The following is a 27505-nucleotide window of genomic DNA, read 5'->3' as shown; positions in this document are numbered from 1 at the left end:
TTTAAAGCTGTCGAAGTTTGTGTGGCTGCCTGGAAGATGCCCAAGACTTCTGCCCATGTATTCCTAGAGCTCCTTCTGAACCCAAGTTCTTGTAGCTCTTCAACAAATGCACTCCAGAAGCTGTGGCTAGGGATAATAGTTATGGATAAAACTACAAATATGATGTGCTTGGGGGTTTATTTTATCTGCTCACATGAAGAGAATACTTAATTGTATAGGAACAGCTTTCTCCCGTAATACCTGCATCTGATTCATGACACTCATTTCTAAAATACAGCCTTTTTCTGAAAGAAAATAAAATTATTAGAATTTAATGTTCTTGTTACTATTATTACCAGGGTTTTTTTCAGAAAAGCAGAATTTCAAGGAAAAAGGGCAATCCATGGCTTGGTATCCGAGAGATTGTTTTCCAGTAATTATTCAATGCTTATTTATATTACTGCATTATTTAGGAGATTCAATCAAATGCAGGGCACTTGTTCTAGGTGCTTTATAGAGGATTACCAAGCATAATAGTCCTGTGTTAGGTAGCTTATGACCCGATAACCATTGTCTTGTCTAAAATGTGAAACCAGCTGCATTAATGCTGTGCAACTGCCTTCTGGTTTTTTATTCCTGCAACTCTAATAACACTCTTTCCCCCCAGTTTGTTGGTACATTAAAAAATGATAGGTAGCAACATCCTCATCCTTATCTCTGCATTTATGGAGTGCTACCAACGCTGTCAGTCCAATTTGGATGCTAGGTTTTACATTATGTCTAACCTGTAACATTCGGAGGTGCAGGGGAAGAGACAGAGAAGGAGGGGAGAAGACATTGGGGTGAGAAGATAGTTTGAAAAGAATGTTGGACTAGGGAAATGTGAACATTGAGAATTCATGATTCTGGGATCATAGAGAATGAAAGAGATGAGGGAGATGAGAAATCTGTAGTTTATATTTCAGAGGTGAGTGAATAAGGATTCTCAGAAGACTTTGGTGCCTTACCAAGGAGCTTTTTTTTTTTTCCTGGTTTCCCCTAACGGGAGGCTAGGTGACTTGGCCGGGTGTCTTGAGGATGGTTTGCTCCGAGGGTTGAGCACTGAAATTTAATGTGTCCTTTGTTGTAAATGCTTCCAGTTGTGGGTCTGAAAAGAACTGTACACTTTGTATCATCCCTTAGTGAATATTAAATAATACGGTTTTTGTATTCTACTATTCTCACGTATGAAGAGGTTCAGCAAAAGGTACCCTGAGCTGCCTGGAGAATTGCTGTTTGGCTAACCACTTTCTAATGGGTTTGGGACACAATCAAGTGTTTAGCAAGCACCACTTGATTTAGAAGCTGTGGCAGTTCTGTGTGTGTTTTTGTGCTCTTAGTTTATGCCATTTATATGGTAGAATGAATTGGTTTGACTACCTTCACTGAGACTGAAATTAGTGCATTTTCTGTCAGGCTTTATCTCATATCAGGTAAAGGCAGTGCCTCAGCTCTTCACCTTCCCTTCTGCAGGCAGTGCTGACTTAGTGGTAAAGGCAATGAATGCGTTCTAGCTCCTAGGTTGTGAGATTTCACAGCATGGGTGTTAACTTGAACCATCAGTAATTTCACCTCAAGTTCACACCAGACTAAGAACAGTAGCGGCTGGGCAGCCTGCAGCGGGTGTGCTCTCTTCTAGTGATCCTGCTGTGGGAGAATAACCTCTAGCAGAAAGACAACACCTCAAATTGCAGTAGTCCAATCCATTTAGACTAGATAGAGATAAGACCGCACGTACCGCCAGGTAGCACAGCTCAGCTAGTGGGTGGTAAATAAGCAAACCTTATGACGTCATTGGGGGATCATCACCTAATCTAAAGGTTAAGTTGCATTTGAGAAGTGTTGTATTTATTTCCCTTCCTATAAAGTCTAATCTAATATTGATATAAACATGGGTTATGGGTTTTTTTGGTCAGAACAGGCTTAGTTGTTTTGGTAAGGTAGAGTTAATATGGGCAGTGCGGCCTTGCGGTTTCCATGAATTTGAATGGAAGTGTGTAGCGTGTAAAATCACTTTGGTCTCTATGTATCTTACATTTTACGAATATGTTGTACTTGATTACAGCACACATTACTGTCCAGTCTGTGCGTGGTATTTCTAAATTACTAAGTTATTTGTACAAAATGTCCCCACCCAAACAGTGAAATGATTATTGCTGATTCGAAACAGTGGTCTTCCTTAATTATACTATTGATTAGTTGCCAGTACCCTAGTCCTTAGGAAGCAGAAATTAAAAATGTAACTGGTATAAGAACCTGAAGTGCTGAACAAATGAAAATTGGATATGTAACACATCCAAATCCCTTGGAATGGCTATTTGGAGGATAAATGCACTATACTTCTGCTTCTTTCATTAATACTCAGCATGGTCTAAAAGCTTCTTGCCTCGTGTAGGTAACAGCTAAAATGTTGTATGCCCTTGTTTTTTTGGTGTGTTTTGTTTTCTCTTCAATTGTATTAACTTAAAAGTCCACTTTACGGGTCATAATATGGAAAAGACTTTCCAATGGCAATGTGAAGATCTGTTTCTTAATGCAGCTTTACCAGTGATGTGGGACTTAGGGCAAACCACTTTCTTTACCTCTTCCTTCCTCTCCCATTTCCTGTCTGCTTATCTGGTATTGATCTATACGTTGTTCAGGTCAGGGAACTGCCCTTGCTGTAATTCTCAACTGTCTCAAGTTCCGAGAAAACTTCAGCTATGCAATACTTCAATACACACCATTAGAAAATATGGCCTTAATGCAAATACACTGAGCATGACTAGATAAGCTTTGACTATTTTAAATGTTTGGATTCTCTCATGATGTTGACATTTCGTTTGGTTGAGAAGTTCAGAATAATGAGTTCACTTTCCTCCTTGTTAATTTTGTATAAATTAACAAAGACTTCAGAGTGATGCACTTGTTAATGTAGTCAATGTTGTTTCTGCTTCAAAGTAAGCATTGCATTTTACTCAGCTGGGTTCACAAAAAAACTTGTGGGTGGTGTGATCCTTAACTTTTCAGGTTTTTAGGCTTTCAGAAACTTAGTGTTGTGGATAGGTGACAAAAAAAATATCCCTTTCTAATTGGGATTTCTGTTAAGTGATTAAAACTCTTCTTTTGAACAAAAATCCTTTTAAAGCCTTATTGAGTGTATCAGTTTAGAACAGTTTGCTCCCTTATGGTTAGAATGTGTGGACTATGTTTTGTTAAGACATGATTGCCCACCTTGAGACTGGTGTCAATACTAGCAATGGTTCTGATATGATAATGCACTTTCTATTACAAGATAAGCTTGTTAATAAACCTTGGAAATTTCGTCAGACTTTGGAGATTGTTCCTATTCTGCAGGGCAATACTGGATATTTTAAATCTGCGTATACTACTGTTGGGATTTTGAATGCTGAAGTGTTCTTATTTTTCCAGTTGTTTAATAATCACAACCATAGCGGTGAAATAAGAAGTCATGTGAAGTTCAATGTGTTGGAAAGCAACATAATACAGGGAACATCTTTTGCAGGGATTGCCCTTATATATAGGGGCAGGAAGAGTCATGTGCAGGAATGTCCGTTTTCTGATGTGCACTTAAGTGTTGTGTTGTAAATTGGCTTCTGGTATTTTATTGGACCAGCTGGTGCTATGGACCTCTTACTTCCAGAAGTTAATTCCTGAAAACTTTTTGAGAAGGTGGTTAGACAGGTGAAGTAAAGAGTCTAAAAGTAGCCACTTGACCCTGCCTAAGCCCAGGAAACAGAGTGAAGGGACCATCTGTGCCACGTTCAGTAGGTAAGAAATATCTACTAGGTTAATGGCACAGGTGAAACAACTCCCACTGGGCCAAGGAAAAGTTTCATAACGTATTAATATGCAAAATACAAAGGAACATGAGGGGAGATGCAATTTTTTTTATTTAGGTTTTTATAAGAGGGCTTGGTTAAAATGTAAGTGCCTCTTTCCAAGAACAGTTGAGAAAACCTGCTCTTGAATGAGGTTTAGTCCATCAGGCTCGTAAGCACATTGTTAACTTGAAAATCTAGCAGATGTTTCAGTCCTTTTTGTGTTTAAGATAGCATTCTGACTGCATTTTTGATACCAGACTTAATAGTTCTAAATAGTGAATTACAAATTATAAAGAAATTATAAATTTTTTTCTGAGATGTGGAGGAATAACAGCCTGTGTTCTCGTAACAGAATGTAGGAGGCAGTGTTGGCTCATAAAGATGTGACTTGGCACTCGGGATACCTTTTTGCAAGAACGGTAGCTGTTGGATTAGGCTTCAGTGTAACCTATTTTGAGGTAGTTCCACAGGAGAGGATGTGGAAAATGAGGCCTTTGGTGTTTTGTTTTTTTTTTTCTTGAGGTTTTACTTGCATCCCGTTTTTCCTAGCAATTTACAGCGTAGTACATGATCCTCTTTTGAATGGTGCATGAATTTCCTATTTCTTTTAGTCCTCAGCGTTCCAGCAAGGTTCAGTATTCAAGAAATAAAGATGCAGTTCAAAGGTTGTTAGAAGTTTCCCCTTGATTTTTTTTTTTTAATTAAGGTTTTAAAATAAACTAAGAAATTATAGCAGGGGAACTGTTAGGTACAGAATAACTTTTACAATTCTTATTATATTCATAATAGTTTATTATCCACAGAATAATCTTAGTGATTTGCAAATGAGTTCATGGCTCTCTTAACAGGATAAGTACTGGAGGTCTTACAAACCTTCTTAAATTGCTTTTCTCGGTGTTGAAATCTGAACCACAGGATGGCTTCACGTAGTGTGTCTTGTCGCCAAGTATATGCATTAGGAGATTAATGTGTAGCTGCTACATATAAAGAGACCTTGATCCTTCTGTTCTTGACGTCTAAGCGTAAAACTGTAGACAAGGTGACCACAGCACAAGGCCTATAAGCAGTAGAGTTTATTTCCTTCCCCCTTCGTAGTATTCAAAATTACAGTTTTCAGAGGTTTCAGAAAAGAGAGAGTCCAGTTCTCTATCAATTTTGGGTTCCTGAAGTCTTTCTGATTGTTCTTTCAGGTACCTCCAAACTTGAATAGGATGCGCGTTAAAGAAACCCTGCATAGCCTTCTGCCTCTGATGATCAAAAGGCCATATGTAATAGACTAATTCAGCTGGGTCAGAAAAATGAGTGCTACAATAAGTTGGTAAAAAATATAGAATTACAACTACCTCAAGTTGCCCAAAATTCCACCCCCCCAAAGGGGTGGTAGTAATGTCCTTTTGTTGACAAAAGCTCATGACACTGTTTAGAAGGAAAATGAGACTACAAAAACCTGAGTTTATTTTGTCTTTTTCTCTGCGTTCTCCCATTTTTTCCTCATTTGTACTCAGTCTTGTGTCATTAAGGCTCAAGGAAAAATAGCATTACTGCGTCTTGCAGTATTTTTGTCTATATTCATCATTTTGCCTGTTTGCTTGATTTGGCAGCAATACCTCAGCAGTCTGTGTGGCTTGGGATGGCACCCAGGGATTTCATTTTCTGACTTACGAAGAAAGACAAAGTATCTTTTCCCACATAGCTCTCACCCAGAATATTTGAGGGTTGAGCAGCGGACAATTGTGATTGTTCATAAGGCAGTTTTTTGACTGCTGTAAAAGACTGTGTGTTATTGAAATGAAGCAGATTGCAGGTACCCCGATCTCAGATACGGAAGTCTGTGAGAGGTGATACAGGTCATAGAGTGCAGACTGTAAAACGCCATGTGCTGGACTTCAGCTGCTTTTTTATGTATAGTTTATGATTGTGAGGGGGGGGATATTTTCTTGAGCATGGTAGGCGCGTATGCTGGTAAGGGAGGAATTTTGAGTCTAACAAAACTGCAACCCCTCATGAGTTTGTTTCTATTGCCTTGACAGATCTTAAATTGTGGGGAGTATAAACTGTAGTTGAAGGATGTTATCTGTTTACGTAGGCTTACAGATATGTATGATCTGTTTGATTACAGTACATTTGGAAAGCATGCCTGCTATCGCCCTTCTTTGCTGCATGTAGTGGATATTCAAGCCTAAACTAAACCGTGTGAAATTTATTTCTGCTGGCTGCATACTGAATGAACTCTTACAATAGCTCTTCGCCTCAAACCGAAGGCTGGGCAGCCACATCTTACAAACGCAATGCTTATATTAGAGATGTTAGACTTCTGGATTGCTTAACTAAGTTCAGTGCCAAAGGGAGATAATATAAATGTTGCCATTTAAGACTATTGCTCAGCAGTGACCCTTTATACAGTTCTGTGCATCGAAAGAGTTTGTTGCCAATAAGGTCAGGGAGTACACTTGGAAGGAAAATGCATGTTCTTTTGCTAATTCCCTTTGAAAGTTACAGGATTTACTGCAAGGTTTGCTGTAAAATGACAAAAACGTACATAGAAGTTGTCTTGGGTATAACTGCCTCCATTCTTGATAGTTCCGGAGAGGTGTCACGCAGTCAGCTACTCATAAGGGACAAAACCTTGACATCTGCTTGCAGTTTTGGGAATAGTTTTGTTTATTCCCACTCTCAAGAGATTTGTAAGAGTATTTCTTAAGACTCTTAATTTAGAAAGATACCATGCTGTGGAATCAGAAGTGCTGAGTGACGCTGGTTTGCATCCTTTATGCATGGAAATGAACTGCTGTAAGGCATGATGATGTGTCTCTGTTGTGCGGTTTAGGAAGTTAAACATTAAAAGTACTAGGGAAAACATGCTGCAATGAAACTAGATTAGATTGCTCAAGTTTATCTGTTTTTCTTTTTTTTTTTGAGAATCCAGTTATGCCAACGTAACAATAAAGAGGAAAGGAGCAGCACAGTTGATTCAAACAAAAAAACATCAACAATGAATAAACACATTTTAGCCACATCCCTGTCCAAACGTGCTTCCAAGTTACACTAGATGAAAAGAGGAGATTTTTTTCCTCTTTTTCACCCTGATAGTTGTCAAAAGGAGGTTTGTTACTGATGTATTGAATTGTACATGTTGGAGATAATTTAACAGTAGCTTTTGTGATTCACAGTTTGGGGTTATTTTTCTCACTAAGGTTAAAATCCTATATGTAAAAGCAGATTTTGATGCCTGTGCCTTACTTTTCCAGATTTATTCACTGTGCTGATGATTCCCCTGATCCTTCCTTGAACTATGAGGTAAGGCTCTTTGCATGATTTCTAGGTAATTTAAATGAATTGCTCACAGCCTGGCTGCCATTTGTGCTTGGGTGTGTGCCCATAACATTTGTTTTGTTTGTTTTAATTGTGTTGCTTGGGCAGTGTGGGGAAGCCTGGTTAAGCACTACAGGCCATAAGGAGTTCATTTAATTACACATCAGAGATGAGCTAAAGTTCAGACTTCTGAAGCTTCCTTGCAGTTTCCTCTCGTATCTGTCAGGTTTTGACAGGAAGGACAAGTTCAATAGCTGAAAGTCGTATATTCTTTATAGTATGCTGCTTGTGAATATCACAACTGGGGTTACTAAGAGAGAAGATGGGGACATCCTGAACTGAAGCGGTCTATCGTGTCTTGTTTCATGTGCTCATTACCAGATTAAAATGTTAAGTTAGCAACGTAGCTATTAACAAGGCTTTAAACTGTTCATGTGGTGCTATCACTTTTATGATAGTATCTAGTCATGTCTCTAATAATAATTTTTATGTAAATATAGCGTTTGTCATCATCCTGGGGATTGAAAGGCCTTTAGAGAAATGAATGAAACCCACTTTTTTTTTTTAAAGTGCTATCTTAATGTGCTTTAAAAATACAGGACGTCTGAAAGTTGAAACAGACTTTCATGTTTACGCTGTAGTTAGGAACGTCAGCTTTGATTACTGAGGTTTTTCTGCTGCGGTTGATAGGTGTTGGGAGTTTCCAGTACCCATGAGCAGTAATTGAAGCCCTCAAAATAATGGATCCATCTGAATACTTCAGCTTAGGAAATGCAAAAACTTGAGAAAAAGCCAGAGATATGCTTTAATTGCCAGGCAGCCTGTCCTATTGACTATAATAGTTTGGTTACTATTTCTATCCCCTGTCCTTATTTTAACTGATTTGCTCTTTCAAAAGCGTCACAAAATTCTGCTTGGGTGTATACCAGAATAGAGGTTGATTTGGTTAAATTTAATTCTGCTCATCAGCTCTTTTGACTAGGAGGGAGCAACTTTCTGCCAATTCCATGACAGATTTGTTGTGTTGTACAGCAGGAGTTTTGTTTTTTCCATGCTCTATCATTAGTGTAACTTTGAAGTTGTTTCCTAAATAATTTCAGTTATAAATGCCGTACAAAGTGGAAGAACATAAGATAATTAAGGTGGGAAGGGGCCTTAGGAGGTCTCTAGTCCATTCTCATGCTCAAAGCTGGGTAAGCAATGAGATCAAATCAGGTTACTTGACATTTTATCAAATCTGGTCTGAAGACCTCAAAGGATGGAGGCTGTGCAACCTCTGTGAGGGAGCTGTTCCAATGCTTGACAGTCCTCACTGTGAAGAAGTTTCTTATGTCAGTCTGAACCTTTCTGCTTTAATCTAATTTGGACTAGATGGTCTTTAAAGGTGCCTTCCAACCAAAAGCATTTTGGGAGTCTGAAGTTAATATTAAGTCTCGTTGCTTTGAAGGATTTGCTAAGATGATTATGTGAACTGCAAGTTAAGAATGTTCTGTTTTCTGGTATCAGGAATAACTTCAAAGGTCATCTTACCATTAGATGACCTCCGGAGGGGTCATCACTTAGATCTGGAAGGTATACCTGCTGACAAAAAGTTACCTGTTACCTTTCTGAAACAATACTTTGTCATTTGTTTTCCTCTGTAGCTTGTTCTTCGCAAATGGTGTGAGCTAATCCCTGGTGCAGAATTCAGATGCTTTGTCAAGGAAAACAAGCTTATCGGTAAGGGTTTTCTTAAAGATAAAGTTATTAGGTGGAGTTCTTAGGAGTTTCTGAATTTCTTAGGAGAATCTGAAGACAGTTCTTTCTTATTACACCTCACTTCTGGAATTAATGGTTTCTTCTTTATGCAATTTAAAATGTGGCATGCCACATTTCTGTTTCCACTGTATTTGAAAGCCTGACGACACAGCATGCTTAATATTACAGTGGGGGATATTCTTAATTCCAATTGCTAACTCAGAAACCTTACCCAAAGGCTGTTTTGTAAGTGACTCTCTTATATTCAGGAGCAAATGGCATTGTAGCCAGCTTGCAGGATGAATACAGAGGCGGTTGTGTATTATGCTGATAAAACGTGACCACATGTGGATATTATATGCAGAAAGTTGGGGAGGTCAGAACATGTCCACGGGTGTATGAGGTGTCTGAGCTCATATTATATTCAGCGTAGCTGAGTCAGAAAACCTGTCGATCTGTTACTCTGGTTCAAAAAGCTAACCGTAAAATATTTCAAGCGGCACTGAACAGCTAGGGTATCCACGGCATGCAAAGAGCTGGTGGGTGCATCGGGAGACCTGTGACAGCTTGAGGACAGGCAGATTGTGCTAAAGCCTACATTTTAGGCAGCTCTAGGGTAAATTTAGCTGAATTATACTCCTCTAGATGTATTGATTATTCTCTGCTGACTATAACGGGAGCTTAGACATCTAGTGCACACACAGGTGTTTGAATTGAGGGGTTTAATTTCAGGCTAAACACTATTCCGGAGTTTGAATTAGTTTTTGGTGTGGTCTACCATGGAATCTTTCAAGATGAACAGGAAATGTAAATAGCACAGGACTGATGCACGTTTGTCCTTAGATTGAGTCATTCTGCCTAAACTCTTCTGACAAGGAAATGTTATAGCAGTGACGTAGCAAAGCTCTAATCCGGCCTTTATAGGTAGGAAGGTGATTTTTTTTTTACTTTAAAATAAAACCTAGTTTGCTCATTTTGTCTTGTCTCATACCTACATATGCACAAGCACCAAGATGCATATATACAAGTGGTCTGCCCAGGATTCCTTGTGATGGTGTGGAAGTGAAGGGATATTAGCTGTCTAGTCCTCGTTGTTTCTCCTGGCCTCTTCTCAGCATGGTGACTATGTGTTTGCTTTGTATGTGCCTTTTTGTACCTGTTAGGAGCTGTCAGCAGTTTGTTTCTCTATCCTGGCCCACCTCTGTGAATCCTTAGCAACGTACTCGCTGTTCTCTGTTTCCTGGTCTGGGTGACCTATGGAGCTCTACATGGTTTGGGGTGTGCTAATCTAGGTGCTGTCAACACATAACATTCTCATAGCCCTTTTATTTGGCTGTTCCTTCTGGTGCTTCCACACTCATCTTCCCATTCTCTCTCCATTCATGCTGTTGCAGTTCTCTGTAACAAATTTATCTTGCTAATAGCAGAGATCCTCCATTAAGCCGATGTTTTTTTAATGGCTACTGACATAGCTTTTTGAAGGGGGAAGAGCTGAATCCTGCCCTGTTACATGCTGCTGGAACACCATAACTACCAGAGCTATGCATCACTGTAATAACCCCTGAAACATTTTAACATAGGTGTATTATAAAATATATATATGTATAGCGATATTTACTTTCAAATACCTCAAAGTATTTGTATGCTGGCTAATTAAACACTCGTACGTTTCATTACTAGGTTTTGAAACCTGGTAGATCTACCAATATGGGTGTTCTTAGCTAACGCTCCAGCTGCGTTTCTAAAGACGGTTCAAGATTTTTCACAATATGTTCCCATGCTGTTAGAATTAATAAGCCTGTCAGTCAAGCTAAAGAGTGGTATTGCACAGTGTAGTGAATGATTTTCCAGTTACGCATCTGCCTCCCCTGAGATGCCACCATCTCTTGGTTTATGTTTTTAGACCCGAGTTAAGCTTTGCAGTGGTATTAATAATTCAAAGTTCCACTGACATCATAAACTTTATATGAACTTTTTTAAAGAGCACATCTTTGGAGTTAGTTAGCATTGTCTTATAGTAAAACTTAGTCTCTGTGTTTTGTACATGGTTAAATCAGCAAACTGACATCATTGATACATCTTTCTTGGAGGATTCTGGCTTTTTCTTCCCCTAAATAGCATGAGTTACTCATTCTGCACGGATGGGGCAGGTCTTGATTTGACGCTTGTCCAGCAGGGTATTGCAGTGGCTTATGTTGACATATCCTGTATGAGAACTCCTGTCGCTTAAGATGTGTGCAAGTGACATCCTGTTGATGTCAACTTAAACTATTGTCTTGTAGACAAGCAGATGTCTGAAATTGAGCTTGTGATGTAGCTGGAATAGTTTATCTAATGTCAGATATGCAAGACAGCCCTTGAGGGGGGCAAGTGGAAGAAATAAGGTACTAGACTGTGTGCCATCCCATTGATTTTTAGAATTTAAGGTTTCAACTGTAGTGCCTTATCAAACAGGAACTCTTTATTCCACGCTTAAGAAGTCAGTTAAATGAGAATCTTTATGGTATGCTAAGATCTATCATCTTTGCTAATGTGCAAGCCTGGCCTCTACCCCTTTGATTTCATGGTTCCAAATTCTGGTCCCTACGTCTGATGTGCAGAACAGAAAAGGTTTTTGACGAGAGTAACCAGGGGGAATAAAACTGAAAGGAAAAGGCAGGAACTGAAAGCTTAAATGCAGGTGAAAGTTCCTTCTGAAATTCACTTTGAAATAGTAAAAGGGTGTACATATAAAATGAGGTTCACAAAATGTAGGGCAGAACTGTTCAAGGAAAAAATTCCTAATGGAAGTGCTTAAAGTATTGGAGAATAAAGCCAAACGGTAAGTAATTCTTAACGGTTGAAACTTCTTAATGGTTGAAACTTGGGAGAACCCCACCTTCTGAAATAGAGATAAGATGCATGACTCTGATAACTGTGTTTTGTCTGGTTGGTTTTTTTGCATGCCTCTTTATAATCAACTAAAACTATTCACAGGTATATCACAGAGGGACTACACTCAATATTATGATCATATCTCTAAGCAACATGAGGAGATCTGTAGATCAATACAGGAGTTTTTCGAGAAACACATACAGTATAAATTCTTGGATGAAGACTGTAAGTATCTTAAGAGTTCAATTAGCAAAGGGACCCTGGGGGAGGGAAGGAGGATGCGTATTAAGGTTTTTACTTATTGCACACACAGTTACAAAGACTTAAAAACAGAAATGAAGGGTTTGCCCCTTTGAAGTTCTTTTGCAGAGTGCTGGGAAGTTTGAAATTGAAAGGGCTTGCAGGGCAAACTTCACAGAAATGAGACGTGTCCTCCTGCCCCCTTGCTGTTGGCTGAGCCAGGCGCGTTTCCTCCACAGCGCACTGAGTTGCAGTGGGCTAAATGGAAAAGCGGGTACTTCTGTATAAATAATGGCATCCCCAGTATTTTAAATCCGTGGATATGCATCTCTCTCTTACAGCTATTGCTTTCACAGGGCTTGGCTCTTTTTAACTTGAGAGAGTCTTATAGATCTTGTGGCTAGAGGACAGATCAATGTAGTTTCTGAATGACTATAAAATTGGGAACAAAAAAACCCCTAAAGGAATAGGCTGTTCTCAGAAAAACACAACGAATGAGTGAGAGGTCCCTTCAGAAGGCATAATTAATTTTTTTTTTTGGAAGGCTTTTTCCCCTTATATTTGTTTTTCATTAAGAAAAATTCTAAAGCTGAAAAGTGAGGTAGAAAATACTTCACAAAAGGCATTCGGTAGTAAGAAAAATACTTCTTTATAAAGATGTTGTCAGGTGTTTACTGCTAAATTATTGATGTATTCCTTGAAGAAAGGATTTGTAAGTTTCTTTTCAAGAAGTTATAATAATTTCTGTTAGAGTATTGATGCACAGCAGTTTAGCTGCTGAAACTTTTGATTAGAGGCCATGGTATTTGATACGCTTAAGCAGATCAAATAAATTGTCTTTAAATGTGGAGTCCTTTGCAAAGCTCATCGGAAATAATTTCATGACACGGTTTAGTGAGAGTTGAATAGCATTCTGTTGTGGTGGGTGATCAGGAGTGGTGGAAAATATGATGAAGAAATTTAAATTGGGTTTGGTGTGGGCCCAACCTCAGTTTAGTAAAATACATAAACACAAGAATTTTCTGACAGTTGCAGTGTACATAAAGCTTTGAATACTCAATCTTTAGGTAAGTTTTGAACATAGTTAATTATTTTGCTGAGACACTAGAGCAGTCAACCAGATCTGTCTTGTCTGACTCAGGGGAGACCTTATTGCTCTCTACAACTCCCTGAAAGGAGGCTGTAGGGAGTTGGGGGTCAGTCTCTTCTCCCAAGTAACAAATGATAGGACAAGAGGAAATGGCCTCAAGTTGCTCCAGGGGAGGGTTAGAGTGGATATTAGGGAAAATTTCTTCACTGGAAGGGTTGTCAAGCATTGGCACAGGCTGCCCAGGGAAGTGGTTGAGTCGCCATCCCTGGAGATATTTAAAAGACGTGTAGATGTGGTGCTGAGGGACATGGTTTAGCGGTGGACTTGGCAGTGCTAGGTTACCTGTTGGACTCTATGATCTTAAAGGTCTTTTCTGACTTAAACGATTCTATGATTCTGTGAGTTGCTAAAAAGATACCTTATAATGTCAGTCTGTCTTATATTAAATTTCTTAATAATTTGACTCTGCAGGGCTTCTTTATTTCAGTCCAGAGAAGTTTCCAAGGACCACTCCTTGGAGAAGACTAGTAGTCTGGAAATGAGTACATGAATTTAATAGGTCCATAGCCCTAATGTTTTGAAGTAAGATCAGTCATATAGATCTGACATTCTGATTACTGTCTTTTAATTTTCCTCTGTGTTCCAAAGTAATTTTAGCTGGTATGTAATCAACTGATAGATAAGAATTCAGGGCATTATTTTTGGAAATTGATGCCTAGATTTAGGCTCTGAAACTGCTGTCTGGTGAACTGAAAGGTCTGAAGTGTCATCTTATGTAAAGGACATAAAACTATGCCAACTGAGTTACCTTCTGGGAAAAGGAGGTTTCAGGGTGACCTTCTAGGATGAAGGTTTGTTAACCTTTTTTTCTTAGGTACTAAATGCTAGTGACTTGTCCTTCTGCAGAGAAATGCCATGCAGAAAGTGTTTTCTGGTTTTTGGGTTTGGTTTTTGTTTGTTCTTTGTTTTGTTTTGTTTTTTTTACCACCCTTCATTCATTCTCCAGCATATCCCTTGATCCACTGCCTGGTAGCATATGTGTTGTTAACAGTAAAAATCTGGGTTTGCTTGTTTGTTTGCTTTAAAAAGAAAGGTATTATAGCTCTTTTTCCTGACTTCTTGTTTTGTTGGGGATTTTGATGCTGTTTGCTCTGCTTTTTCCAGTTGGTCTGGTAGCATCTCCAGATGGAAGAGTTGAGTCAGAGCAGCTGAAGCATTGCAGAGTCAGAGCAGTAGGATAACAGATGGGTGAATGCTTTATAAATACTTCTAAATGATGGTAGAACGTTCTAAATACCTTTCATAAGAGCCCAGTAAGAACAGTGTACTGGAGGTATTGATACTGTAGAGTTGAGCCTTGGCTTGCCCTCCATTTTAAGCAATTACTGATAAAGTTTTATTACAGTCTCGCTGGCACACGACACTCCTGCTTTGAGGTGGTCCCTAAGAAGAGGGAACAGTTCAGGTTTTCTTGTGTGTTCAGTGTCAGTGAGTGTCTCAAACTAGTCACCAACGTGCAGTCAGTCTTAATGGGGATGTAAATTCTGCTAAATGGCATTAGCTTCAATGATTGCTCTAGGCTTGTTTTAAGCCGACAGGTGTCATTTTATCATAAAGCTTAGATGCAAGTTCTCCATTAATGAAATATGACTCATGACAGTACACGATACAGGCAACAAGTTCAATTGAACAGCTGGAGAAGAAAGTCAGGGTTGCTGTGCTCCTCTTCACATTGATGACTTAGCCACCGAGGTCTTGTCTGCTCGAGAAAATCATAGCACTTAATTCTGGAGTGACATTTTAAATTGACGTAACTGAGGTTGTGCAAAAAGCTGTGTGGATTTTTAGCATATATGGTCAAAAACAGTTACGTGACTGGCTTTGGTGCTGTTGAGTTGTGGTTTGCCCTTAGCCCAGCCAACTTTGCATGAAATGTTAGATTAAGCTGCTGAGTAGCCTTACATGCGAGAAGGTGATCAATCAACATCCCTGTTACTGATGGGCAGCTTCCTGAGGAGTTCCTGAGGCTCAAGTGTTCTTCAGTCATATCCTGAGTTTAGTTTATCCCACATGTATTGAGAAATCTCTTAGCTGAAATATTCCCTTCCTTATTAGTGAAGGAAGTGACAATACAGCGTTTCTCTGAGGTTTTCCTAAATCTGGCTTTTCTTTTTCTTTCTTTCTGCTAAAGTGGTACAACTTCTGCATGTAGTCATGCCTGAATGCTTATCTGTTGATTTTCCTAGCTGAATAGAAAGACAAAGATTTGCTTAACCGTACAGAACAGAAGCTAATAGAAAGATGCATGTACAAAGATTCACGCTTGATTAAGTCAAGGGGAGGGACGACAATGAAGCAGGGCAGATTTACGTCAGACACTGAGTAGGCAAAGGGTCTGTTTAAAAGAGTTGTTGATCGTCAGTAGGTGTGCGGTGTCTGCCGTGGGTTACATTAAACATAGCCATTTCACTGCCACTTCCTCAGCGCACCCATCGACCCCTTTGTTCACACAACCTGTTTGTCTTGTTATGTGCTGAAGTCCTGATCTCCATCAAGCAGGAACTTTCTCTTATTAAATGTTTGTGTAAAGTGTAGCACAGTGGAGTCTTGCTCCTTCCTTGAAATTTCTCTGTTCTGCTGTAAAACAAACAGCAGTAATGTCGAAGATAAGCTGCTGTCTGGGCTAAGAGTTTATCAAATGTTCTTCACTGGGGGGAAAAATCAACAGAAGAAAACAGTATTAAATGGAAAAACCCAGCAGCCGATCTCTCAGTGCATTAACAGTAGTTCTTGAAATGTTTCAGCTCCCTCTTGGAAACGAATCTAATTCTGGCTTGCAGTTCTTTAGACATATTGACTTTACAGCTTGCTGTGTACATAAGTATCTATTCAGATTTAGACATCTTCTGTGAAATTATTTATCTTTTAAGATTAACATATTTTTTTTTCTCCTTTTCAGTTGTTTTTGATGTTTACAGAGACAGCAGGGTAAGTGAACAATAGGTTGTATATAATTGTTTATTCTGTGGAAGCAAATAATAGCTTCATCTTCCTAGAAGTGGTCCTGGTAAAAAAACCCAAGAAACAAACAAAAAACACCCCATAAACAAAGCCCTACTTGGTGTTATCATTCTGTTTCCCAGGTCTTTTTCTATGTTAGACACTGTCTACAGTAGGAGAATAATAGGATTAGGGGTGTGTAAAAAAAAAAAAAAAAAAAAAAAAAAAAAAAAAAAAAAAAATCTGTGCTGGTGATGTAATTATTTAGTAAATATCTTCCCGAGAAGTAGTCTGTCTTAAAGCACATAACTTTGGCTTCAGCTGCAATTCTGTCAGTTCTGTGAATCTACCGGAGGCAATTTAGTTTTCATTATGACATGGAGAGTCTTTGCTGAAATAATTTAGAGTAGAACAGAACTATTTCAGTTGGAAGGGACCTATAACAATCATCTAGTCCAGCTGCCTGACCAGTTCAGGGCTGACCAAAAATTAAAGTGTTGTCCAAATGCATCTTAAACACTGACAGGCCTGGGGTATTTTCTTTTAAGACAGGCACTTAATCAAGATCATGCAACGTTACTAAATTGTTTTAGCAAAGCACTACCTGTTGCTAAGGTTCCCTTTGCATAGTGCTTACTCCGAGTGCTTTTGAGGGAAATGTATCTGAACAGTCAGCCAGAATAGCTGTGGTATTTAAAAAAAATAAGGCAGGGGTGATATTTTACTCACCACAAAAATATTTGGGGGTATTCTTACAAAAAATCGTTCCTTGGGCTTTCCCCGCCCCCCCAGATGTTTTTCCCTGTAGCATCTGAACTGATCAAAACTAATCATTAATATTTCTTCAGATTATCTGTGTGAGGTTGGAAAATGATAACTCCTACTTCATATGTGGAAGTCTAGAGTATGAAGGGATACGAAAGAGTATATGAATGTGGTGTTCCTAATTTGTGACAGATGGAAGCTAATTTTTTCTTTTCAAACTGCTCCAGCTGCGTGTGGTTCTGAGTGCTTGGCGGATCAGAACCCTGAACATCCAGATAGTGACAGAGTGGGGAGAAATGTCCTATCTGAACTTCAGGTGCCGGTATCAGAGTTAGTCACCTTGACCTCTCCATAGTGTCAATGGAGAGAAATAGGTCAGATGAATTGCACTTGAAAGGCACACATGTATTGTTTTAAAAGCAACCACAACCAAAAATGCATTATGTCGCCTTAGATCTCAAAACCTGATTTAGGAATCGCATTAGTGCATGAAAACTAAGTCTTTGTTTTAGCTTAATTTTTTTCCAAATCCTTAACCAGAAATGCAAAAAAAAAAAAGTCTATATACCTTTGCTATATACGAGTCTCAGTGTTTGATTAGCTTACAGTTACAGGACTGGAGAAAGTCTTTATTTGAGTTGGGAGTATTTGTAGTAAGTTCTGATTCTGACTTTGAATGTTGATAAAGTATTTTGTAATTCTGTAATGGTAAATCATGTCACGGTTTGCAAAACAGAAACTAAACAGGAATGTGTGTCACGTGGAAAACACTGTTGTACTGTTACTCAGCACAACTTTTAACCTAAAATCAGGCTACGGGCTAAAAACAGCCGTACTGAATGGTAATGAAAATTACCCATCCAGGTTCGGATCCTCAGCCTTGAGGATGCTGTCAGGCAAAATGAGGAGCAACACTCTTCAGCGTTGAACTGGGTTCTGCCGTTGATGCTCTGCCTCACAGCTGAGGCACGAATTCGGATTGTTCAAGTAAAAGGTTTCAGCCTGTGTGATCTCAAATGAGCAGTGTTTCTCCTTCTGTCAAGATAAAATATATCTGTTTGTAGATATCTCTCGGTGCCTTCTACCCTCAGGTCTTGTAAACTGACAGATAGCCCTTTGTGTGTCAGATCCTCCTCCTTCCACACGTACTTTTGTGGTTTGCAACTGTGTTATTCATCGCACCCTTTGTGTATGAGTTATAGGCAGCAAAAGTATATTGAGTGTTGCTGTGTGTGATTAATTTCCAGAGCCCGTGCTCCTCCTCAGGCTGGTTGCACGGCAACCTCACCTACAGAATGGGAGAAATGTCCAGTGTCTGCTTATTTTAAATTCTTTCAACTCTAAACATTCAGGAGAAGCTTGTTCTTTGATATGGTTGCGAATGACAGCAACGCCCTTCCCATGCTTACTTCAGTTACTTGAGAGACTGCACGGAGCAGACTGCCACAAGTCCTGCTCGGTGAGTTGGAGGGTGGCATAGAAGCAGCAGTGGCCTGGTTGAGGACAAGCTTTTATGTGTCTGCTTCTCCTGGTACACTCTTCACTGACCTTATCTGAGTGAGTGCCTGACTTTGCGGACAAGTCATCTTTTTAAGGAAGAAACACTGTCATACAGTCTTCCCAGGCTGGGTGATCTGGAAGTCCTAAAGAGGTTCTGTTGCAGGACTGGTAGCCTGTTTCCATTTGGATCCACTACCTTTTTTTTTTTGTTTTTTAGCTGCTAGCAGTTCACAATTGTGCAACAACTGACAAGCCTGAGAATCAGCTCTGCTGTTGCTCTTTGCGTATCTCCCAGGTGTTAACAACTTGTAACCATGTTCAAGGCAAGTCCCTGTGGTAAGACAAAGAAACGCAGTGAGTGGCTCCAGACCACTGCTGGCTCACAGCTGCTTTTGTTAACGTGCAAACTAGTACTTATGTCTCTGCCTTGTGAGCATTGTCACTGTGCACGAAGGTGCAGCTGGAGTTAGGGAGATGTAACAGTTCAGTTTGCGTTTTATCTATCTCTTAGCTTCCTTTAAACAGTCTTTGTCATAGACGCTTCCTTTCAGCAGCACGTTGCTTAATGCTTTAGTAAAACAAAGCGTGAAGCTGACATGATATGGTAAATCTATTGGTTCCTGTTTTAGGATGAGAAAAAAAATCTTATGTAATGCAGGTTGGTTTTCTTTTCCCCCTCCAGATATGCACAACTTTGCTTTCCTGGCTTGTGCATTTCTGTGCTCTCATATGACAAAGATTACTAATACCAGAAGGTGGCAGATAAATAGCTTTACTATTGCTCTTTTGATACCCAGTGCAAGTCTGAAACTACATTTAAATCATGACATTGCATGTAAGACTTGAAAGAGTATTTAATCTCAAGAAAAGACAGTTCGGTTGCTGACCCAGAGTACACTCCCTTTAATGACCCCTGAAAAGCAATATTTAGTTTGTTTTGCCACTTTTCATCAATTTGCAGCTACCAAAGCTCAGTGCGGATTAAGACCCTCTCAAGGAAACAGTTGGTGTTGTAGATGGTGAACTGCTGTCTGCAGGGAGGGAGAAATGCTGCTGGGTGCTCACAAAAAAGAGGTGTCGCTTTCAGTAGCCTCAAAACCAATTTTCAGTTTTTCACATTTCTTCTCTAGAGAAACCATCTTGAGTTCCTATGAAAAGGCTGAGTTTCACATATTTGGGGTGAGGAGGAGTCTCTGTGAAAGCCTTTCATGGGGAAGTCCTTTGTTAAGTATAAGCGTTTCTGATGCAAGGAAAGATTCTCTGAACTGCTGAACAAACTTTGCCAGCCATTGCTTCTGTCTGGATTAAATTGGTTCATTAGCTTGTTTTTTCTAGTGTGATAGAATGAATCTAAAATTACAGATTCCTCTTCCTGCTGCCTTGGAGCTAACAAGATGTCCCCATTAGCAAAAGTAAAACATCACTTATAGTGAGAATTTGTGACTGCCTTTTGAAGAGGAACAGAGATAGAAAATGATAGCAGAGCTTGCCCTTGTCTGCTCTCTGCACCGATGCTGTCAATATTGATGCAGAGGTGTTGCAGCTTAGCCACGGAGATTTGTGCTTCTTCACCCTTCCAAAACAAGTAAGAAACCACTCAGGTCTGTGTCCCTGCAATTTGCAGTTTCTTTTGTAACTGTTTGGTTTCAGTACTGCTGTTGCGGTGCATTGGCTTCTTGAAACGTGCTTTGCGAGAGCTGTTACCCCATGGATCTGCCCTGAGAGAGACCTGTGAAAGCCTCTGTGCAACCACACGCTCACCAGGCGGGGTGCTGGCTCAGTTCCAGTTTAAAAGTATTATCACTGGTTTCATCTGTGCTGGGACTCCCCCCACCTGCACGAGTAACTGGCTGTGGATGATAACAGACCAGCCAGAGCATTTCTCTTCTCTAGTGTGCGCGTTTCCATGCGTTCCCTATTCTATAGTGCGTTAGTGCCTGTGTGGGGGTGGCTTGGGTAGTGTGGGTGGGAGAGGAAGTCTCCATGTTACTCCGCGACTGAACGCTTCAAAAGCATCTTTGTAAGTTAGAAACCAGATGGCTGTAGTGTAAATCGTTGAAGATATTTGCTGTTTGTATCAAGATAGGGAAGATCTTTTAAAGAAAGAAGATCCTTCAGGAATGAGGAGAAGAAAGATAAAGCAAAACAAGTTTTTAATAGCGATGCAGTCTTCAGGTTTGATTTCCAATTCCAGTTGATCTTCAATAAACACAATAAAACCTTTTAGTCCTGCTTATGTTAGGGCAACCTTTTTGTTTCCATATTTATAGATATGATTTCTTCCAGATGTAATACTTGTTTTGCAAATTCTTACTAGCAGCTGTAGTCGTATTTCATTCTCATTTGTTATAATGTTTTGTTTTATTAGAATAGATGACGCTTTCTTGGGTAAGAAAAGATGGTCCTGTGCTGTGGGGGGTTGTATCTTGAGATAACTCAATATCTTGAGATGTTTCTTGATGCCCTGCAGACATCTCTCTTACCTGTAATATGTCATGTTAGTCTCTCTGCTTTCATTTTTCAGTTGTAAAACAGGCATGCAGTTGCGCGTGTTACCAGAACTGCTTGGAACACAAATGTATTAAAGATGAGGCGGGAGAAACTAGACTTGACTACTAGTAATGGCTATATTAAAAATGCCTTTAAGTTATTCTTTATTTATCTATACACACACGTGCAGCGCCTCTCAGCTTTCATGATCTCCCTAGCGTTTTGCAGACCCTGCTCTGTATTTTTGGAGTCCCTTCTGAGACGAAGGCAATTTCTGTAGACTGCTGAACGTACAGCAGTGCTGAGGTGGCTTTTGATGGAAAGCAAGATCCCTGTTTGGGTTGTGGTGGTGCCCCCTCCGTTCCTTGTTCATGCTGTCTGGGGATCTTGGAGGACCATGGGGATTAGGTAGAACTTCGGTGGTCTCATTTGAAAGCACCTTGCATGGGACTGAATTCAGCTTATTAGATCTGTCTGATCTTCTGTTTTGAAAAAAAAAAAAAGAAATAAAATAAATTGATAAGTCATAGCTTGCTGTGTTTTAAACCCGTGTCTAAAGGATGTTAAAATGCTTTAAGTGCTTAAAACCGGGTGATTTTAATTTTGACATCTTTTTATCGGAAGATCAAGCATACTACAGGAATATATGTGTGTTTGGAGGTTTTTTTTCTTGTTTTGTTTTAATTCTGTGGCTTGTTTCAATTATTCTACTGTTCCATTGCAGGGTAAGATTTGGTTAATAGATTTTAACCCATTTGGTGAAGTAACAGACTCATTGCTCTTTACGTGGGAAGAACTGACCTCTGGGAAAAACTTGAAAGGAGACCAGAGTGAAGGGGAAGCAACAGACCAGGTACGGCCCCTGCCGTGAGGGAGGCTGGCTAACAGATCCAACAGGCGTTATGGCCTTTTTCTTTTGTCTTTTCCTTTCTTTCTTTGTCATAATCAAATTGTGCTGCACATCCCGTTGAAGTAAATGGATGTCCTTAACTACTGTCTATTGAGGTAGGTTCCACTTACAAATAGTTTACATTTCAGGAGTTAATCTCAACAAGTATTGCATGCTGGTTTTAGATGCCTGCAAGGGAATTTCCAGTTCAAACAGCGCAAGCCCATATTGCAGCTTTGACCACATTGTGAAGAAGATGCCCTGAAACTTGCTTTTATAGATTTTTGATGTGCTCTTTTCAATTTCTTGTAAAATATCTTACTTTTCTATTTAATCACCTAAAATTCTGCTTTGTTCTGTCATACAGTTTCCCAGAGCTCCAGATTTATGTTTGGGGGGAGGCAAAAAGAAGCTTAACTTCTGTCTCTTCCTCATATCGAATACCCTCAGGGAAGCCTTGTCCTCTGGTTGAACTCCCTGGACTTGCGGAGCAGGGCTTTTCTATCCCTCTTCCAAGCTGCATTGCCTTCGTAAAAGCAAATAACTTCCCGTTAATACAGAGAGGGAGGAATAGTGTTCAGTTATTTGTACTCCAGCTTTGTTTTTCACTGCATGCTTGAGACCAAGTCCTCACATTTTAACGAGTCCTTGGACAGATGGATAGAAGATATAAAGTAGCGTGTTACTTGATCTAGGGAAACACTTAGTAGTTGTCTGAGGAGAGATGGCTAGTTAGATAGCGTGGGCTTTTCTTTATTTTCTAGCCGTGAAACTGCATTAGAGGTTACTGAAATGATGCGCTTTACTGCGCTGATTTTTAACATTTGAGCTTTGCTTTGGGTCTGTCACCATTTTCGTGACACATTGGAAGGGAAACACACCACTCTGCAGGCTAACATTCATGCCGTTTTCTCTTAGTCTCACCGTGTAGCTATTGCTGTATGAAAATCCATTCAATGAATGTTCCTGCCAAAAGCTGTGTCTCCTTTATTAAAACACACTCCTGATTCTTGAACTGTCCGTGGGACACCTGGATTTTGTTCTGAGGATTTCTTTTGCTCAGTGCCAGATGCTTTACACAATTTTCTCTGGCGTAATCCTGAATGAAAAGCAGACTGACTTGTCTTCATGCTTCAGCTTACATCCGATCACAGAGTCTGGTGTGAAGTTACTGAACTTCTGTCTTTAAAATGAAGCTGCTGGTTGCCATACAGTGGGCAATTATGTTGCGTGTCAGTGTGTTGAACTGAAAATTGAATCAAGTTACCCAAAACCTGTTGCTACAATTGAGTGTTTAGAGATATTTTTTTGTATTTTGTAGAGATATTTATTCCTTCAATGAGTAAATTAGTTGGAAAGCTTAGATCATAACTTCAGTAAGGTTATATTTGCAAACATGGGTTTGAACAAGGAATCTGTGAAGACAAGTTTAGGGATTCTGTCATAATGATTATCATAGGATCATTGAATAGTTTGCGTTGGGGCATCTACTACCTCTCAGGCAGCCTGTACCAGTGTTTCACCGCCCTCATTGTAAATAATTTCTTCCTTATACCTAGTCTAAATCTACCCTCTTTTAGTTTAAAGCCGTTACCCCTTGTCCTGTCAAAACAGGCCCTGCTAAAAAGTCTGTCCCCGTCTTTCCTGTAGGCTCCCTTTAGGTACTGAAAGGCTGCAATAAGGTCTCCCTGGAGCCTTCTCTTCTCCAGGCTGAGAAGAGAAGCTCAGCCTGTCCTCACAGCAGAGGTGCTCCAGCCCTCTGATCATCTTTGTGGCCTCCTCTGGACCTGCTCCAACAGGTCCATGTCTTTCCTGTGCTGAGGGCTCCAGAGCTGGATGCAGCACTGCAGGTGGGGTCTCACCAGAGTGGAGCAGAAGGACAGAATCACCTCCCTTGACTACTGCCTTCGCCCTGTTGGGGGGAGGATACAGGATCTCCTTGATCTTGGGTTCTTCCTGGTGGTTGTTCCCATTTCTGTCTCAGGGAGGGCAGAGCATGGTTCCACCAGTCTGTCTCTTTCTCGGACTTCCTGATGCTCCTTAACCTTTCTACTTCCTCCTGGAGCTCTGTCACCAGGCTGAGCAGAGCATCCACCTGGTCACACCTCACACAGCTCTTCTCACTGCTGCCGCCCGGTACCAGGGAAAGGCCCTGGCACTCCCTGCAGCCCAGACCTGGATGGCTGCATGGTTTTGTGAGAGCTCTGTCGGGGTTGCCACATCTTTTCTGCCAAGTGCAGAGGATGTGGCTTTCTGCTGGGTGGATACCATAGCTGTGCTCCTTCTGAAAGGGTGATGACCACCGATGTTGGGTTTTGGTGGTTTTTTTTCCTTTAAAGTTTTCCTTTATCTGCATATTTATGTAGATACTATTGCCCAAAGTTCCTTATAGCTCCATTATTGCAGCACAGTTATGAGCGTATGTATAATAAATGCATTAATAATTGATACACTGTAGAAACTTTGAAGTGAGTTAATGACTGTCTATTTGACTGTTATTAACACTTCAACTTTCGCTCTTAAGTGGGCAGAGTTTTTTATAAGAAAACTGCAATTTTTAGAAGGCACGGGTTTAGTTGAATTAATGCCAAATAAACTTATTGGCAAAGTGCCTCGGACAACCTCACAGAGGAGTTCCAGAAACATTACTAGCTTTATTCACATACACTGTTCTTGTCTAATCCAATATCTTTTCCAAAGGACTACCCAGTTTTCCGTTGTACGAACAGTAAAGTTACTGTCCAGCCTAGTCCATACCTGAGTTACCGACTGCCGAAAGATTTTGTGGACCTTTCTACAGGAGAGGATGTTCACAAATTAATCGACTTTCTTAAACTGGTAAGAAGTAGTGAAAAAAAAATTCTTTCATACTGATGTCATTTTTTTATCTTTAAGGGGAGCAATGCATGTAGTTTGACAAATCTTACTGAAGGACCTGACTGTTTTCTTTCTTATTTAAATGAAAATATAAATGTAGTCTACATGGAAAAGTGTTTTTTGAATTGCTGAAGCTCATGCTTTTAAGAACTTTTTTAAAAGTTAGAAGGTAAGCATATTAGGAAAAAACCTTAAACACCTGGTCCATTTTCAATACAATTTTTTCGTTCCTTGGATAACAGTGACATGAATACTTGACATCTTTGTAAGCTATGGAAGGGAGGGCAGTTTGCCTTCATCTTGACCGCTGACTTCTGCCACTGCCATCATGTTTTCTGGTTCTCGTATAGTCTGTTGGCTAATGTACAGGGCAAATCTTGTTCTTTACTGGAAATAAAATCCTATAGTTTGGGATGGGGGAGAGGGTTCAAGTTGCTGTGGTCTATTTGCTGGAAATACTATCTCTTACCATTCAAAAAAAGGCTTAGAAATGCAGTCCTTGTCTAATATCCGTTGTATCTGGAAACACTTGTCATGATTTATTAGTGCTCTTACTTCAGATAATTGTGTCCTAACATGATGAACTCTCCTGTTCCATTGACAGAAAAGAAATCAGCAAGACGATGACTGAGGTATCAAGAAGCATTACACTGAATTACAAGCAAGAAAAGTGGCAAAAGCTGTATTTATCATAACTATTAAGCTATTGATGTAAAGAAAACCTGCTTTTTATAGTCAATGAAAGAACTGAAGAGCTGTTCGTCCTGTGTGTCTGTTGGTTTATATAAAAGAGCAGAAAAGCTTTTTCAGGGAACCATGAAAGGTCAGGGTGAGTTCTCACTGGATTCCAGGTTAAACACAATTTTTCCATGGTGCGGGCAAGCAGCAATCCGAGTGCAACTGAACGGCCGCTTTCCCATCTCATAATGTGAAGACTGGTGCCATGGAAGTTTGCCATCAGACTCTTCCACGATAAATACGACAACGTGTAATGCTTGTGCAGTTAAAACATCAAGCATTCTCTGAATTTAGGCACAGTCTTTCTTAAAATGTAGTATAGTCACAAGGAAAGAAAGGAATGTACATTTTTTCTCTGTAGTAACCTTTTAAAATTGTAAATTAACTTTGTTTTGGGAGCACTTCTCATCCTTCCTTTATGTAAAATAAGAAAAAAAAGTGGAGAAAGTTTTGTTTTTTTTTTTCTTAAGAGGGCTAATACTTCATTTCAGAGAACAGCTATAGCTATAGTAGACTACTTCAGGTTTGAAAAATTTGCACTTCAGGAATTTGAAATTCTGAATGCATTTCAAGTAAAATAGTATTTTCACAGCAGCTGAAGCTATGAAATTTGTTAAACCTCACCAAATTTTATTTCACTTTCTTAGTAAAGCTTTCTTGAAACTTATTTTTTTTTTTAACATCATTACCTACCAGACATCAGATGTGGCTTTCATATAAATAGTTAAACATAACATCAACCGGTAATTTTATGTGTGGACTCGGTCTTGTTTCTTTTGTATCACATCTCTGAGTTTCTTAAGAAAATGATTACTCTTTCAGCTCTTAAAATTCTGTATTCATTTAGTACTTCTTCATGTTCTTTGTATAAAAGGAAGCTTGACTAAATTTGGGGAAAGAGAAGCTCTTGTTACTGATTGCTGTTATTGTGGGGGGTGGGGGGGGGCCAATTTCAGACAAAGAACCAACTAACTTGGATGTAGGCGTTTGCATGGCATCAGTAATTCGTTAAGAGTGTGCACAATTCCTATTGGAACGAAAGGATGTTTGGAGGTGCTCATAGCCCCTGGAAATTGGCTCCTATTTCGAACCAGTTATGTGATACTTTGTGTGTGTATAAAAGCTGTTCGTGTTTCTTTGCCTTGCTTTTGCTGGCAAATTGATATGGTGCTCAGTTACAATCTCTTCTTAAATGTTAAATCTGAGCTTAGATGTTAAATTATTACTTACTGTGTCTATTTAGCCTCAGTTCTGAATGAACACTTACTCTCGTTAAAGATTATGCAGATTAAGAATCCGGTTCTACTAAATACATTGATGAAACATCACAGATGACAGCTCCTGGCGTCTGAGACTACAGGATCTGCCCTACCTTTTTTGTCTGAAGCGGTGGAATCTCCTTCTTAGCTTTTTGTACACAAATTAAATGATCACTAGCCCAGGGCTGGGCTATACCTAGTCCTGCCATACTGCTGGACTTTGGATGAGTTTTTCTCACCCTTATCAGAGAGAATATTTGAATGTAAATGTCTCTAAATCATGTAGGAACTTCCAAAACATAAAAAGTCAACAAAGCTTTCCTTTTTCTTTTAAAGCTTCTAGCCATGACTTAAACTATTGTGATGATCTAACCACACTTCCTTTACATAGATAACGCCCTGGAATTTCCAGCAGCTTCATTAAATGCTTCTGAACTACAGATTATTGTCTTTAAAAAATACTGAGTCTTGGTTTAAAGCCACAAGATAGTTTCCTGCGTCCTTTTTGTGGGCTTTGCTAGATAATTTACCATTATCACAGCTTTCTGTGCCGGATATTCACCAGCACATAGATGGTATCGGGACCAGTTTGATGGGACCCTATACACTCTAGGGTGTCCCTTTAGGGGAGTAGACTGGAGCCCCGTAGCCTTTTAACAGTCCTTTATGCTGGCCCAGGTTGCCCAGAGAGGTGGGAGATGCTCCTGCAACTCCCTGCAAGCGTTCAAGGTCAGGTCGGACAAGGCTCTGAGCAACCTGATCTAATGCAAGATGTCCCTGCTCATTGCAGGGGCGTTGGACTAGATGGCCTTTAAAGGTCTCTTCCAACCCAAACCATTCTATGACTTTATTATTTGTCCTGAAAAGGGTGTCACCAAGTGAACTGACTGTA

At 39.7% G+C, this 27505-nt stretch overlaps 1 protein-coding gene across 3 annotated transcripts in view; it reads left to right on the top strand.

Annotated features, from left to right (window-relative positions):
* The window catches only part of CDC123 (cell division cycle 123), a 35566-nt gene extending 9309 nt beyond the window's left edge, over nucleotides 1-26257 (top strand). For 2 of the 3 annotated variants that reach the window (XM_054188597.1, XM_054188596.1), the window contains 7 exons: nucleotides 7091-7139; nucleotides 8798-8873; nucleotides 11868-11990; nucleotides 16055-16083; nucleotides 21575-21703; nucleotides 24440-24577; nucleotides 25221-26257. In XM_054188597.1, coding sequence (XP_054044572.1) covers nucleotides 7091-7139; nucleotides 8798-8873; nucleotides 11868-11990; nucleotides 16055-16083; nucleotides 21575-21703; nucleotides 24440-24577; nucleotides 25221-25247 — 571 coding nt within the window. In that variant the 3' untranslated portion in view covers nucleotides 25248-26257. The remainder of the gene's footprint in view (nucleotides 1-7090; nucleotides 7140-8797; nucleotides 8874-11867; nucleotides 11991-16054; nucleotides 16084-21574; nucleotides 21704-24439; nucleotides 24578-25220) is intronic. The other variant, XM_054188598.1, reaches the window with a different exon arrangement.
* The last annotated feature ends 1248 nt before the right edge of the window (nucleotides 26258-27505 follow it).

This window comes from Rissa tridactyla, chromosome 1 (genome assembly GCF_028500815.1).
Source record: "Rissa tridactyla isolate bRisTri1 chromosome 1, bRisTri1.patW.cur.20221130, whole genome shotgun sequence".
NCBI lineage: Eukaryota > Metazoa > Chordata > Aves > Charadriiformes > Laridae > Rissa > Rissa tridactyla.
This window is presented reverse-complemented; position numbering and strand designations above follow the sequence as displayed.